This window comes from Hyperoodon ampullatus (assembly GCF_949752795.1).
Source record: "Hyperoodon ampullatus genome assembly, chromosome: 3".
Taxonomy (NCBI): Eukaryota; Metazoa; Chordata; class Mammalia; order Artiodactyla; family Ziphiidae; genus Hyperoodon; species Hyperoodon ampullatus.
In genome coordinates this window covers 87,913,880-87,931,526 of record NC_136916.1, presented here as the reverse complement: position 1 = coordinate 87,931,526, position 17,647 = coordinate 87,913,880, and the positions used below count along the sequence as shown (strand labels likewise).

The following is a 17,647-nucleotide window of genomic DNA, read 5'->3' as shown; positions in this document are numbered from 1 at the left end:
TCACATTTTTTTTTCTTATAGTATTTTTGTATGAATGCTGTGCTCATTCTCTTTTTGCTTCTTATATTTGAATTAGTTGGATTTTTCTCTATAATTAGGAGACTCCTGTCCTATGTGTATTGATGGAGGTGGGTGGTCCTCAGGGTTGTTTTCTAGCATGTACCTCCCAAGGACTCCCTCCTTAAAATATGAAACATTTTCTTAAAGAAATGGTTTGGTTACTAAGAATTGACACAAAACAGTTTTAAAAAATTAGTCAAAATTTGGACAGATTTATAAGAAGGACTTGAAAACAGTCAATAGCTTCTGGTAGTCCATAATGGTATAGTAGTCTTAGGAAACAATATTGGGGAGGTATTTCCTCCCCAATATGAAACAATACCTTAGTTTTAAACCCAAGTGCCTAAATCTCTAGCTAAGTACTCTAGGATGGACTCTTACTTCCCTTCAGCCTTTGAGTCCTACCACTCCTACCTACACACACACACACACACACACACACACACACACACACACACACACACACCCCATGATTCAAAAAATAAATTTTCCTTAATGATTTTATGTTCTACAAGGAACTCAATTAGCTCTAGAATTTACCCAATATTATTTGCTATAAAAATGCCAGCAGTGTTTCAAAAGCAGCTTAAAATATTTCTCTTACAAATATAAAATATCTATGGTATGGTTTTCTTTCTGTGGCAATTTGGGTTTCTACAATAATTCCACTGCCTGTAAAATTATTTGGCTTTCTAAAGTAAACAACTGATTAATTTTAGTATAACAGAATTTTCAGAATAAAATAAATAATCATTATTATTTTGAAACACAGACATCAATATGCTATGTTTTGTAAGGCAAAGAACTACAAATTTTTTTGACTGAAGTAAACAAAACACTGCAATTCAAAAGTTTTAGGTTCCACAATAATGATCAATACTTAATGACATTCGTACCTGACAACCAGAGAAAAATGTTATTCCCTAGATCTTCTTTAAATTCATCATTAAAGAAATCACTGGATTCTGGAAATGCTTCCTGGAATGTTGCATAGATAGCTTGTGCCAAACAATCAGGATACACCTACCAAAAACAGAGTCATATTAAAATAATTCCATATTTCATATAACACATCTCAACTATCAAACAAATTACTAAATTTGTGAAATATATGTGTCCCTTTTTTCTTATAGCTTGCTTTTTTTTTTTTTTTTTTTTTTGCAGTACGCGGGCCTCTCACCGCTGCGGCCTCTCCCGTTGCGGAGCACAGGCTCCGGACGCGCAGGCTCAGCGGCCATGGCCCACGGGCCCAGCCACTCCATGGCACGTGGGATCCTCCCGGACCAGGGCACGAACACGCGTCCCCCGCATCGGCAGGCGGACTCTCAACCACTGCGCCACCAGGGAAGCCCTTATAGCTTGCTTTTGACCATTTAGTATTTCTTTGTACTTCTAACTGAGGAATATGAACAAAGAAGAGTTGAAAATAAAGTCAGTCAATTTGGCTATTTGTTAGCATTTTGGGAAAAAAATATAATTTGGATAAAGGATGAAGTTACAATTAAGATAAGATACTTTAATGATTCTACATTTATTTCATTTAACCTTGCTATTGATACCCTCTTTCAGAAAAAGAACACTGTCTTTCAGGTCATTATAATAAAAAGCATATATATATATATATATTAATTGAAATATATTTGACATGTAATACTATGTAAGTTTAAGGTGTACAACATGTTGATACATTTGTTTACTGCAATATGATTACCACCATAGCATTAGCTAACACCTCTATCGCGTCACACAATTATCACTTTGAGTGTGTGATGAAAATAAAGAGAATGTTTTTAAATAATTGAAGCCTGTTTAGGTGAGTTAATATACGATAACCACAACTGTAAAATCATGATCAGATTTTATATCATACAAATAGATGGTACTACCAATATTCTATTAGACTTAAAGTCGCTTGACTACTAAGTTTCTCTTGGGGACTGACTAAACACAGGAAAATACCAGATTTTTATAGTAAAGATTTAAAATTTTTATCTACTATTTTGGAAGGCTGGCAGACACCAGAAACTAGAAGAGGCAAGGAATGGCTTCTCCCCTAGGGCCTCTTAAAGAAACTAGCCCTGTTGATACCTTGATTTTAGTCCTATAAGACTCATTCTGGACTTCTGACCTATATAACTGTAAGACAATGAATTTCTGTTGTTTTAAGCCATTAACTTTGTGATAATTTTTACACCAGCAATAGGAAACTAATATGGTCACCTAATCCAGTAGTGCTAAAATCTGCTGGTATGGATGGTATTCTTTGAAGAACTCCATAAGTTTTTTTGGGTAGGGTAGAAGAGGAGAGGGAAGAATGCTTTAATATACTGATATATTTAATTTTACTGAATGAACCATGAACATTTTTACTACCAGAAAAATCACATATTATAATTGTGGTATATAAAATCACACTAATAATCAAAATTTAAAAGTTGAACAAGGTAAGTAAGAGGAACTTTTAAAAGTTTTCTGTGAATATCTCACCTTCAGGAGATCAGGGGAAAAAGAGATCAAGTGTCAAATGGTGTTGGGAAAATTTCTGAAGGAATATCATTGTATGACATTGGAAGAAACTGGAGCAAAAGCTATACTAAATATGTTCAGATTCAGTTAATTTGTACTGAATAGTGAGACCTGAAGCTAATTTTTTGATTCTTATATATTGTTTTCTCTTTCTGTGGTAAGATAAATCAGATGAGCCATTAGTAACAAAACACCTTATTTGAATGAGCTAAAAATAATAGAAATTGGTCAATGAGAGTTGAGGCTCCATTTCTATTTATAGAGCTGTGGAGGTAATAGGCCTGTAGGGAGGTGGCGTGGTTCTCAAGCATTGAGACAGGGAGAGGGAACATTATAAAATGACTGAACAAAGGTCAAGGGGTCAAATCATTAAGGTGTACATGTTATTTGTTCTCAAGTGAGGCTCTGAATCTTGGTTAAACAACTTCTAATTTCTCCTTGGAAAAAGCCACTGAAAATAGGGACTTAGAAAAAAAATCAAGTCATGATTTGAGAAGGATTATAAATATGATATCTATCAAAAGGCACATCCATCCCAAGGGAGAACATTTGGACCACAAATGTAAGACTAGAAATTACAGAATAAGGGATATGCAATGGTGCCACTACCTCCTTTGTTCACATTAAATAGGTCTTTTATTCTTTTCTTAAGAGCCCTGTGTTAAAGCATGCTTGATTTCATCAAGCCATGTGTATAGGCTAGAAACACTACAAAGGGATAGACTAGGTGAAAGCGTATGGATAGGAGAAACAGTTGGTTTTGTCATCTCTAGACAATTTTAATGACCCAAAATCCTAACCATTAACTATTATTTTCCTGCAAATAAGAAAAATAAATTTAATATTAGCAGAGAAAATCTTAGTCTATCTTTCAGAACATTAGTGTTCTATAAACAATTTATGAATCATGGATCAACCTCTTCATCTGATGGACAACCAGCTGTGGAACTGAGAGACTGAATGTCTTGCGAAGATCACCTGGGTAATTACGAGCAGATTCCAGATGTGAAGCCAAGTCTCCTTATGCCCAGTCCACTACTGATTTCCTTCTACGATACTGTATGTATATGTTTGTGAGATAGATCAAGATTGAGCATAAATATTTGGCAATTTAAGTTTGTTTACGTTTTCATCATGAAGGACATTTATTTTTATTTTAGGTTTTACCCATGAAAACATTGACTGACTCAAAAATACTTCTGTATTTCTGATTTACAGATGTCAGTACAACAAAGTATTTGAATGTGGCTTCTGCTTTGAAACGCTAGATGTTTACATTTTAAAATACTCAGTGAAATTCCTACATGTCTTCATTTCACACTACTCAAGAACATAAATTATTTTAACCAAATTATTTTACTATAACAGACATAGTAAAACATTTGATTCATAAATGTGTCCATTGTTCTTTACTGTAACAGGTGCTTAGTACTTAGGCATAACACAAGAAGTTAAGTCCTCTTAGATCAAAAGATACTTTATAAAGTAAAAGAAAAATGATAATTTTGTAGGTAAAATTCCAAGACTATACATAGAACAAGTCAATAGTTTTCAAATTATTAATATGCAAACAAATACATATACCACACTGAGGAGATTCTGTAAGGCTTTTAGTCAGTAGAATACAATATTCTGGGGTGGAGGGGCATGACTTTTTAAATATTATCATTATTTACTCTACTTTAGGCAATTTTTCTTGCAAAGTAACAAAATATGTTCTCATATGTGTTTAAATAAAATAACTATTTTTATATTTCACTTGCTATAAAAATAATTAGCATAATTAGTTAATTTCTATATTTACCTGAAAGAATGCATCCTTTTGACTTAGAGGTATGCTCATGAAAAGTGATGCATAACTTTCTGAAATTCTATCAAACAAGGAATCTTGACTTTCTCTGTCAGGCTTAAAAAATAAAACACACATGGAATTAAAATCATTAATATTACAATTTAAAATTTGAATCTGTTTACATAATGTCAGTAACTCTATCTTCTTAAAGGGCAGATCAGTTGCTATAGTGGAATGAGCATGGGTTTTTGGCATCATGCAGACCTGAATTTGAATGCTGGCTCCATTATTCATTAGCTGCACTATCCCAGGCAAGTTAATTAAGTCCTAGTTTCCTTATCTGCCAAATATAGATAATATACACGTACCTTAAAGTATTATCTTAAAATTAAATAGGGACAAGGATTATGTTTTGTTTGACTTTGTATTTCAAGCCCTCAGCACCGTGCCTGGCACACTGAAAGCACACCAACATTTGATGAATTAATGAAGGTTCTTGAGTAGTAGTTGGCATGCACAAGGCAATCAATGACATAGTTGCCTGCTACTATTCTATAACCATTCCAAATTTTTCATAATCAGTAACTCAGTATAAAATCAAAGCAATTACTGGAATGAGACAGCCATAGCCAGAACTAGTAAAATTGTGACATGAGAACTATACTAAAAACAAAGTAAGTAGAATGTCATAAGAAGGAAGAAATCTGTAGATAATAATAATGTCAATATTAAAGTCCTAAGGTAGCACCTTGAATTCTTGCTCTATTAAGCAATGAAGAGATAAATTAGAGTGTAAATACATGAATTAAGCAATAAAGATGAATTAGAGTCCAAATTCATTTATGATGTCAACAGTAGAAGCACAAGCTGGCATTAATAGGTTTTGGTAATAAACATAAAAAATGATCAAATTTAGTGGTAGTTTTCTATGAAATTAGCATGCCATATGAGCTGGGATTCATAAATGCATAGGATCTTAGACCTAAAAATGGAAGTTAGATATCACCTAGGTTAAGCCCCTCTGTTTTAGTGACTGCATTGATGCTCAGAAAGATTAAAAGAATTATTTAAGGTTATACACAGTTAAGTAACTGAAAGCCAGACTAGAATCTAGGTCTCCTCACTCCCAATACTTTTATGCTTTTATGCTTGTGTTTTAAGCTTTTATGCTTGTGTAATAAGTTTATGGAAGGAGATAGTAGCAGAAATAATAATGATAATGTTAATAATTCTTGACTATTTATATAATGGGCAGTGGTTCTAAGACTTAGGGCTGTGTGAGAATTAAATGAGATAATATATAATTTACTAGTAGAGAAAGTTGGCATGTTTCAGTTACATGATCTACACTTAACATGTGTGATGAAATATCCAAACAGAAAGTTCTAGAACATGTCTTTGACTAATACAATTCAACCTAATGTCCACACCATATATACCTCCACAGGAAACTGAGTAGCAAAATGGTACAGTAAATTTTTATACATGTTTTGGTATGCTTGAAAAGAAGACATATCCTACAGCTTTTGGATACTCAGGTTACTGATATGTTCATTAGATCTAGCTATTTAACATGTTAAATCATATTTGCATTCCAGGAATAAATTTCATTGGTCAGATTGTATAACCCTTTTAATATACTGCTGAATTCAGTTTGCTAGCATTTTGTTGAAGATTTTTGCATCAATATCCATCAAAGAGGATATTGGTATGTAGATGCTTTTTTTGTTGTAATATCTTTGGCTTTGGTATCAGGGCAATGCTGGTCTCATAAAATGAGCTAGAAAGTATTCCCTTCTCTTCAATTTTTTGGGAGAGTTAGAGAAGGACTGGTGTTAATTCTTCTTTAAATATTGGCAGAATTCATCAGTGAAGTCATCTAGTCCAGGATTTTTCTTTGTTGGGAGGTTTCTGATTACAGAAACCTGATTGAATCTCCTTACTAGTTATAGGTCTATTCAGATTGTCTATTTCTTCATTATTCAGTCTTGGAAAATTATATGTTTCTAGGAACTTGTCCATTTTATACAGGCTATCCAATTTGTTGTTATATGTTTGTTCACAGTACTCCAATAATCCTTGTTATTTCTTTGCCAATAGTAATATTTCCACTTTCATTTCTGACTTTGGTAATTTGAGTCCTTTTTTTTTTTTTTTTGGCTGTGCTGAACGGCATATGAGATCTTATATGAGATCTTAGTTCCCCGACGAGGGATCGAACCCATGCCCCCTGCAGTGGAAGCACGGAGTCTTAACCACTGGACTGCCAGGGAAGTCCTCACTTTTTTTCTTAGTCTAGCTAGAGGTTTGTCAATTTTGTTTATCTCAAAGAACTAACTTTTGGTTTTACTGATTTTCTCTACTGTTTACCAATTCTCTATCTTATTTATCTCCACTCTAATCTTTATTAATTCCTTCCTTCTGTTGTTCTTTTTCTAGTTCCTTAATATGTAAAGTTAGGTTGTTGATATATTGCTTTTTGATTTGTTTAAAACTTTAAATTTCTCTTTTAGCAATGCTTTTGCTTTATCCTATGAGTTTTGGTACATTGTGGTTTTTGCTTTCATTTGTTTCAAGTTATTTTCTAATTTCCTCTGTGATTTATTCTTTGAATCATTGGTTGTCTAAGAAGTCTTATACATCAACAATGTGAGAATAATTTGTACATCCAGTTTGAAAACAACTTGGCACTACCTTGTGAAGTTGAACATCTTCATACCCAACAATGCAGCAATTCCATTCCTTCTCTATGTGTCTTGCAATTTTTGTTTGAGAGATGGACATCTTCAATAGGACAGTAAAACCTGAGGTATAAAGTAGTTATGTTTGGGAATAGGTATGTCTCTTCTCTTGTTAGCCTTTAGGGGTCTGAGTCAATTAAGTAAAATGTTAAGCTCCATTTGGGTTTTGTTTTTGCTATAGTTACTCTCAGTGAAACAGAGGCTTCAAATTCCTCCTGCATTGCCTTGTTTTTAGAATTCTTGAAGACCCACCTTTTGAATTCATTTTCTCTAATTCCTTCTGTTTTTCAGTTTTTCCTTTTATTGGTTTCCTCTCTGATTTTTATTATTTCCTTTCTTCTGCATATTTTGGTTTTCATTTCTTTTTCTTTGTCTAGTTTCATACAGTAGAAGTTGAGGTCATGGTTTTTGAGAACTTTCCTTATTTCAAATCTAGACATCTTAATGTTTTAAATTTCCAAATACTGCTTGAGGTCCATCCCACAAATTTTAATCTGTATTTTCATTTTCATCAAGTTCAAAATACTTTTCAATTTCCCTACTGATTTCTGGTTCGACCCACAGTTCCTGAGAAATGTATTATTTAGTTATCAAATATTTGAAGATTTTCCAGGTAGCTTTCTGTTATTCATTTATAATATAATTCCATTTTGGTCTAAAAACATACTTTGTATGACTTGAATTCTTTTCATTTCATTAGGATGTTTTCCTAGCCCAGAATATAGTTGGTAAATGTTTAATGGGTACATGAGAAAAATGTGTATTCTGCTGTTGTTATGAGGAATGTTTAATAAATATCAATTAGATCCATAAAGTTGGTTAACAGTATTGCTCAAGTCATCTACATCATTCTATATCATTAACTGGTTTTCTGCACATACAACCAATTATTGAATATAAGGTGTTGAAATACCTAACTATACTTATAGATTTGTCTATTGCTTCTTTAAGTATTAAAATTTTGTCATTAAATGTGTTTCAAAGCATTTTAATTAGGTGCATAAATATTTATGATTGTTATGTCATATTGATGTATCGACTACTTTATAATTATACAATTACTTTCTTTTTCCCCAGTAATATTCTTTGCTTTGAAGGCTACCCTGTATAATGAGTTCAAAAAAGTTGTGATTTTTGTGGGTTATATATGGCTTGTCTTCATTATTTTATGAGTGGAATTGATGTACTTTCCAGCCTCCTGAATCTTTTTGGGAGCCAATGTTCCAAGGACAATTTTGAAAACATTAAGGGTATATCATTACTGGAATTCTTCTAGTTAAACACCATCAAGGAAATTTTTATCATTAGCCTACACGTTGGTCAGCAGTTTTTGGAGCACTGCATTCTCACTAACGATATAATAATAAATAATAATGATAGATATAACCATTGAACACTTACCATATACCTACTTCCATGTAAACAAACAACTTTACATGCATTTTCTAATATAACTCCCAATAAACAGATAAAGTAGGTAATTTTTAAAAATTTTATGAAAGACTTAGAGAGGTAAGTAACTATTCAAAGTCACATCATTTTCTAAGTGGATAAACTTGTTTTTGAAGGCCAGATCTTAATTCTATTATATTGAATCTCATATTACATTTATATAGTATTTTCCACAGTTTACTAGGGATCTTATTCATGTCACTTTTAGTACACACAACAACTCTAGGGAAAAAAGAAAGTATATGTTATTTTTACCTGTTTTTTGTTTGTTTTGTTTTATTTTGTTTTAGAGAGATGACATAACTAAAGCTCAGAGTGATTTTCTGACTAGCCCAAAGTCTCACACTAACTATTGGGAAAGCCAGATTTAAAAATTTAATTTCCTGGATTTCAGTGCAGCACTTTTTCTACTAGATCAAGCTACCACTACATCATAGGCAATAAAGGAAATCTGCTTTTATATTAGTCACCTAACAACTACTGAAATAAGTTTTAGAGCCAGCATACTGAACCATGCTATATTCTAGAGTATGATTATATATATTTTTTTCATATTATGCTGTTGGTAATTAAATTGTACAAGTGGCTCAGGGTTCTATTCCAGTTATAAAGTCAGTATTGTTTATTATTCATAAAGTAGATCCAAAAATAGATACAATTTATGTGTTTTGTACTCACCTGAAAATGTAGTACAGCTTGAAATAGGAGCTAACCTAACAAAAGAGATATTCCCACACAATGCTGGTAAAAATGTATGAGCCTGCACCACACTTATTTGGTGGATTTAGGAACCTAAGAGGTCATGCTATTTATCTAGTTCACTGGCTTCAATACATTTATATTTAACAATGAATTCTCTTAGAAATAAAACCATAGGTGAAATGTAATGAACAGAACAGATGAAAGAGGAGCTTCTCTGGTTAAATCATGGAAATGTTGCTTCAATATGGCTTGGATACCCCTTCAGTTCCCTAGAACACTAGCAGAACATTCATCCAGCTGAATCATATATTGTTCCTCAAAACACATCAGAAATCTTAACTGATACTGGAAATGTTATTAAATTATAATATTTTAAAATATTACTGGGGGTGGAGTCAAGGTGGCGGACTAGGAGGATGCGGAATTCGCGTCTCCACACAACTAGGGCACCTACCAGGCACGAGTGGGGGACCACGGACACCTAAGGGGACAGGAGGAACCCCCAGCGACTGGGTAGGACATGGGGCATGGGGGGAGTGAAGGGGGAGGAGAAGTGGAGGCAGGATGGGACTGGTGCCCCTGAGGGGCAGCTGGAGGAGGGGAAGAGATCCCATGCCTGAAGGGGTAAATTGGGGGACCATTGGGAGGGCAGGGAATCAAAAGGGAGCATGGCCAGGATTCCCCTGCCCACTAGGGCCCCTGGGAGCCTGCTGAGATCCCAGGCCTGATCCTCTGCACACGGAGGCCCCCTCCAGCCATGCACAGGTCCTGAGGGAGAGGGAGGGATGGAAGGGGGAGCAAAAGTAAAGGCCAGACCTCCAGGACCAGCACCCCTGAGGGGTGGCTGGGGGAGGAGGAGTTCCTACACCCAGCAGAACCCACCCACGGTTAGGGGTCCAGCAGGGACAGGGGAGACCCTGGGGAGACGGTGGTGGCGGCGTGCAGAGAAACGGAAGGGAATGCGGTCAGCAGTTTCCCTGTCTACTTAGGCACCGGGGAGCCTGATGGGCTCCTGGGCCTAATCCTCTGCCCTCGGAGTCTCCCTCCTGCAGTGCAGAGCCCAGGCCCCGCCCCTACACCCCCACCCAAGGCCCTACCTCTACACTTGGAGACTCCCTCCAATGCTGGGCCTAAACCCCACCCACACACCCTCACTCAGGGCCTGAACTCCAAACTCTGGAACTCCACACTCCAGAGGTCCTCCTTTCCATGTACTGCCTCTCCCCTTCTGTGCAGGTAGTAAGCAGAGGCCCTGCCCCATGCTCAAATGTCACCCACCACCCACCTAAGTCCTGCCACACACAAAATCCTGCCCCTGCTTAAGTTCCACCCCCACCTAAACTCCACCCTAATGGCCAAGGCTTTTTTTTTTTCTTCCCCTCTTTTAGATTGGGGTTCTGTTTTACCTTGTTGATTCACTTATATTTTTATTTTACCTAATAAATCTTTTATTTTTCTAATTTTATTTTATTCTTTATACTCTGTTATTGTTCTCTCCTTTTGGCTTGTTCCCCCACTTTATTTTTTCTATTGTGGTTTTATTTTACCATGTTGCAGTTGTTTCAAATATATTTTTATTTTTCCTAATATATTTTGTTTTTTATTCTTTGATATGGTATTGCTCCTTTTTTTTTTTTTTTTTTTTTTTTTTTGCCACGCTATGCAGCTTGAAGGATTTTCGTTCCCAGCCCGGAGGTTGGGCCCGAGCTCCTGTGATGGGAGCTCTGAGTCCAAAAAGCTGGAATAACAGAGAACCTCAGACCCCAGGGAATATTAATCGGTGTGAGGCCTCCCGGTGGTGCTCATCTCAGCACCAAGACCTGGCTCTATCCAACTGCTTGCAAACTCCAGTGCTGGACGCCTCAGGCCAAACAACCAGTAAGACAAGAATACAGCCCCAACCATCAGAAGAACAAAAAAAGGAAATGACAAAAAATTATCTTACAGACAAAGGAGCAAGGTAAAAACTTACAAGAACAAATAAATGAAGAGAAATAGGCAACCTATCTGAAAAAGAATTCAGAGTAATGATAAAGATGATCGAAAATCTCAGAAACAGAATGGAGAAAATACAAGAAACATTTAACAGGAAGTAGGAGAACTAGAGAGCAAACTAACAGTGGTGAACAACATAATAATTGAAAAGAAAAACACTCTAGAAGGAATCAACAGCAGAATAACTGAGACAGAACAGATAAGAGAGCCGGAAGATAAAATGGTGGAAATAACTGCCAGGGACAGAATAAAGAAAAAAGAATGAAAAGAAATGAGGACAGTCTCAGAAACTCCTGGGACAGCATTAAATGCACCAACATTCGAATTATAGCGGTCCCAGAAGAAGCAGAGAAAAGAAAGGGTCTGAGAAAATATTTCAAGAGATTATATTTGAAAACCTCCCTAACATGGGAAAGGAAATACTCAATCAAGTACAGGAGGCACAGAGAGTCCCATACAGGATAAATCCAAGGAGGAACACACCAAGACACGTTAATCAAACTATCAAAAATCAAATACAAAGAAAAATTATTAAAAGCAGCAAGGGAAAAACAACTAATAACATACAAGGGAATCCACATAAGGTTAACAGCTGATCTTACAGCAGAAATTCTGCAAGTCAGAAGGGAGTACCAGGACATATTTAAAGTGATGAAAGGGAAAAACCTACAACCAAGATTACTCTACCCATTCAGATTTGACAGAGAAATTAAAACCTTTACAGACAAGCAAAAGTTAAGAGACTTCAGCACCACCAAACCAGCTTTACAACAAATGCTAAAGGAACTTCTCTAGGCAAGAAACTCAAGAGAAGGAAAAGACCTATAATAACAAACCCAAAACAGTTGGTAATAGGAACATACATATCAATAACTACCTTAAATGTAAATGGATTAAATGCTCCAACCAAAAGACACAGACTGGTTGAATGGATACAAAAACAAGACCTCTATATTTGCTGTCTACGAGAGACCCACTACAAAACTAGGGACACATACAGACTGAAAATGAGGGGATGGAAAAAGATATTCCATGCAAATGGAAATCAAAAGAAAGCTGTAGTAGAAATTCTCATATCAGACAAAATAGACTTTAAAATAACGACTATTACAAGAGACAAAGAAGGACACTACATAGTGATCAAGGGATCAATCCAAGAAGAAGGCATAACAATTGTAAACATTTATGCACCCAACATAGGAGCACCTCAATACATAAGGCAAATGCTAACAGCCATAAAAGGGGAAATTGACAGGAACACAATCATAGTAGGGGACTAAAACAGCCCACTTTCACCAATGGACAGATCATCCAAAATGAAAATAAATAAGCAAACACAAGCTTTAAATGACACGTTAGATAAGACGGACTTAATTGATATTTATAGGACATTCCATCCAAAAACAACAGAATACACTTTCTTCTCAAGTGCTCATGGAACATTTTCCAGGATAGATCATATCTTGGGTCACAAATCAAGCCTTGGTAAATTCAAGAAAATTGAAATCATATCAAGTATCTTTTCTGACCACAACGCCATGATACTAGATATCAATTACAGTAAAAAATCTGTAAAAAATACAAACACATGGAGGCTAAACACTGCATTACTAAATAACCAAGAGATCACTGAAGAAATCAAAGAGGAAACCAAAAAATACCTAGAAACAAATGACAATGAAAACACGACAATCCAAAACCTATGGGATGCAGCAAAAGCAGTTCTAAGAGGGAAGTTCATAGAAATACAATCCTACCTCAAGAAAAAAGAAACATCTCTAATAAACAACCTAACCTTACACCTAAAGCAATAGAGAAAGAACAAAAAACCCCACAAAGTTAGCAGAAGGAAAGAAATCATAAAGATCAGATCAGAAATAAATGAAAAAGAAATGAAGGAAACAACAGCAAAGATCAATAAAACTAAAAGCTGGTTCTTTGAGAAGATAAACAAAATTGATAAACCACTAGCCAGACTCATGAAGAAAAAATGGAGAAGACTCAAATCAACAGAATTAGAAATGAAAAAGGAGAAGTAACAACTAACACTGCAGTAATACAAAGGATCATGAGAAATTACTACAAACAAATATATGTCAACAAAATGGACAACCTGGAAGAAATGGGCAAATTCTTAGAAAAGCACAACCTTCTGAAACTGAACCAGGAAGAAATAGAATACATAAACAGACCAATCACAAGCACTGAAATTGAGACTGTGATTAAAAATCTTCCAACAAACAAAACACAAGGACCAGATGGTTTCACAGGGCAATTCTAGCAAACGTTTAGAGAAGAGCAAACACCTATCCTTCTCAAACTCTTCCAAAATATAGCAGAGGGAGGAACACTCCCAAACTCATTCTACGAGGCCACCAACACCCTGATACCAAAACCAGACAAAGATATCACAAAAAAAGAAAACTACAGGCCAATATCACTGATGAACACTGATGCAAAAATCCTCAAAAAAATACTTGGAAGCCGAATCCAAAAGCACATTAAAAGGATCATACACCATGATCCAGTGGGGTTTATCCCAGGAATGCAAGGATTCTTCAATATAGGCAAAATAATGAATGTGATACACCATATTAACAAATTGAAGGATAAAAACCATATGATCATCTCAATAGATGAAGAAAGAGTTTTCAACACCCATTTCTAAAAAAAAAAGAAAAAACAAACACCCACGAAGTAGGCATAGAGGGAAGCTACCTCAACATAATAAAGGCCATATATGACAAACCCACAGCCAACATCATTCTCAACGGTGAAAAACTTAAACCATGTCCTCTAAGATCAGGAACAAGAAAAGGTTTCCCACTCTCACTGCTATTATTCAACATAGTTTTGGAAATTTTAGCCAATCAGAGAAGAAAAAGAAATAAAAGGAATCTAAATCGTAAAAGAAGTAAAACTGTCACTGTTTGCAGATGACATGATACTATAAATAGAGCATCCTAAAGATGCTAGCAGAAAACTACTAGAGCTAATCAATGAATTTGGTAGAGTAGCTGGACACAAAATTAATGCACAGAAATCTCTTGCATTCCTACACACTAATGATGAAAAATCTGAAAGAGAAATTAAGGAAACACTCCCATTTACCATTGCAACAAAAGAATAAAATACCTAGGACTAAACCTAGCAAAGGAGACAAAAGACCTGTATCCAGAAAAGTATAAGACACTGATGAAAGAAATTAAAGACGATACAAACAGATGGAGAGGGCTTCCTTGGCAGCACAGTGGTTGAGAGTCCGCTTGCCGATGCAGGGGAAACGGCTTCATGCCCAGGTCCATGAAGATCCCACATGCCGTGGAGCAGCTGGGCCCGTGAGCCATGGCCGCTGAGCCTGCGCGTCCGGAGCCTGTGCTCCGCAACGGGAGAGGCCACAACAGTGAGAGGCCCGCATACTGCAAAAACAAACAAACAAACAAAAAAACAGATGGGGAGATATACCATGCTCTTGGATTGGAAGAATCAACATTGTGAAAATAAATATACTACCCAAAGCAATCTACAGATTCAATGCAATCCCTTTCAAACTACCAGTGGCATTTTTCACAGAACTAGAACAAAAAATTTCACAATTTGTATGGAAAAACAAAATACCCCAAATAGCCAAAGCAATCTTGACAAAGAAAAATGGAACTGGAGGAATCAGGCCCCCTGACTTCAGACTATACTACAAAGGTACAGTAATCAAGACAGTATGGTACTGGCACAAAAACAGAAATATAGATCAATGGAACAGGATAGAAAATCCAGAGATAAACCCATGCACATATGGTCACCTTATCTTTGATAAAGGAGGCAGGATTATACAATGGAGAAAAGACAGCCTCTTCAATAAGTGGTGCTGGGAAAACTGGACAGCTACATGCTAAAGAATGAAAGTAGAACACTCCCTAACACCATACAAAAGATAAGCTCAAAATGGATTACAGACCAAAATATAAAGCCAGACACTATCAAACTCTTAGAGGAAAACATAGGCAGAACACTCTGACATAAATCACAGCAAAATCCTTTTTGACCCACCTCCTATAGAAATGGAAATAAAAACAAAAATAAACAAATGGGACCTAATGAAACTTCAAAGCTTTTGCACAGCAAAGGAAACCATAAACAAGATGAAAAGACAACCCTCAGAATGGGAGAAAATATTTACAAATGAAGCAACTGACAAAGGATTAATCTCCAAAATATACAAGCAGCTCATGCAGCTCAATATCAAAAAAACAAACAACCCAATCCAAAAATGGGCAGAAGACCTAAATAGACATTTCTCCAAAGAAGATACACAGACTGCCAACAAACACATGAAAGGATGCTCACCATCACTAATCATTAGAGAAATGAAAATCAAAACTACAATGAGGTATCACCTCACACTGGTCAGAATGGCCATCATCAAAAAATCTACAGACAATAAATGCTGGAGAGGATATGGAGAAAAGGGAACCCTCTTGCACTGTTGGTGGGAATGTAAATTGATACAGCCACTATGGAGAACAGTATGGAGGTTCCTTAAAAAACTATAAATAGAACTACCATATGACCCAGCAATCCTACTACTGGGCATATACCCTGAGAAAACCATAGTTCAAAAAGAGTCATGTACCACAATGTTCATTGCAGCACTATTTACTATAACCTGGACGTGGAAGCAACCTAAGTGTCCATCCACAGACGAATGGATAAAGAAGATGTGGCACATATATACAATGGAATATTACTCAGCCATAAAAAGAAACAAAACTGAGTTATTTGTAATGAGGTGGATGGACCTGGAGTCTGTCATACATAGTGACAAGTCAGTAAAACAATACCATATGCTAACACATATATACGGAATCTAAAAAAAAAAAATGGTTCTGATGAACCTAGGGGTAAGAAAGGAATAAAGACACAGATGTAGAGAATGGACTTGAGCACATGGGGAGGGGGAAGGGTAAGCTGGGACAAAGTGAGAGAGTACCAATGACACATATACACTACTAAACGTAAAATAGATAGCTAGTGGGAAGCAGCTGCATAGCACAGGGAGATCAGCTCAGTGCTCTGTGAAGATCTAGAGGTGTGGAATGCAGAGGGTGGTAGGGAGACGCAAGAGGGAAGGTGTATAGGGATATATGTATGCATATATCTGATTCACTTTGTTATACAGCAGAAAATAACACAACACTGTAAAGTAATTATACTCCAATAAAGATGTCAAAAAATTATTACTTAATAACTGCATTTTAATTTTAGGAAGCCAGTAGTTTCTGGAGAATAGCTTGCTTAAAGATAAAAAGATTTCTAATCCTTGTTCATTCCAAGGATAATCCTATATATGTAGTGGGTCATTAATATCTTTGGGTCAAATCTGTTTGTTCAAAATAATATTATATGGCTTGACAAAGTTACTAGAAACATTGCTAGATTATGCTTCCTTCAAAAACTTGCTATATATAATCCTAACAGATTTAAGTGGGAAAGTAATGTTTCTTCTCATGTTCTATCATGGAAAAACATAAATTTGGGATTCAGATCTAGAGAAAGTAATTTAAGGTAATAAAACTCTGACTGCACAAATTTCCCTATGTAATTACCTTTGTAGAACTGATAACACCACTTCCTATCCCTCATTCAACTCCTAACAATAATAGAAACATAGTACAGATAATCTTACCTAGAATTACATTAATTATTCTAACATGAAGCTCTATGTAAATGGTTTGCATTGTAAAATTAGTAACACCCATTCCTTCATGGTATGAAAGAATCCATTAGCAGTTTTCTTCAGGTAATTTGAGGTGGGGAGGTGAAGAACTGAGCCTGTTATCAGGCTCCCCTGATGGGGTAGCACACCTTCTTAACGCTTAGACTGCGATCCCCTGCGTTACCCTACTTTCCATCCTTCTAGATCCAGAGGCCACATGGTAGTCATTGGTATTCACCACTTTTTCCAGGCTCACGTATTCTCTAATGTAAGACTCGGGTACTGCTAATTTCCATTCTTTTATTGCTTCCCAGATACCCATGTGTTTCTCTTTTTAATCCTAAGCAGAGTTTTTATCCTTCTGAATCAAGTGAGGACCCTCAACCCATCTGATATTGTAGAGTGTTTTCTAAGTGAAACCTCCCTCAATGTCACTGATTTGCAGTGGATATTCTGTTTCGTGTTCATCAGCACATTACAGTATTGAGTAAAGCTACAAATTTATTACTCACTACAGTGTTTGATTTCACTAATCTTTTTCTGATTAATAAAGACTCTGGATCTTTGAAATCCATATTAAGGTTTTAACTTCTCTGAAAGAACTCTAGATTTCAAACAGGATTTCTAACATGTGCAGGATACTAAAAAACCAAGCTCTGTGACAGG

At 35.9% G+C, this 17,647-nt stretch overlaps 1 protein-coding gene across 1 annotated transcript in view; it reads right to left on the bottom strand.

Moving 5' to 3' along the window:
* Positions 1 to 17,647, bottom strand: part of FAM227B (family with sequence similarity 227 member B) — a gene marked incomplete at both ends in the record, with an annotated part of 224,181 nt that overhangs the window by 184,953 nt on the left and 21,581 nt on the right. Inside the window, 2 exons of the mRNA XM_079701116.1 lie at positions 957 to 1,083; positions 4,391 to 4,492. Of these exons, the coding sequence (XP_079557242.1) occupies positions 957 to 1,083; positions 4,391 to 4,492 (229 nt within the window). The remainder of the gene's footprint in view (positions 1 to 956; positions 1,084 to 4,390; positions 4,493 to 17,647) is intronic.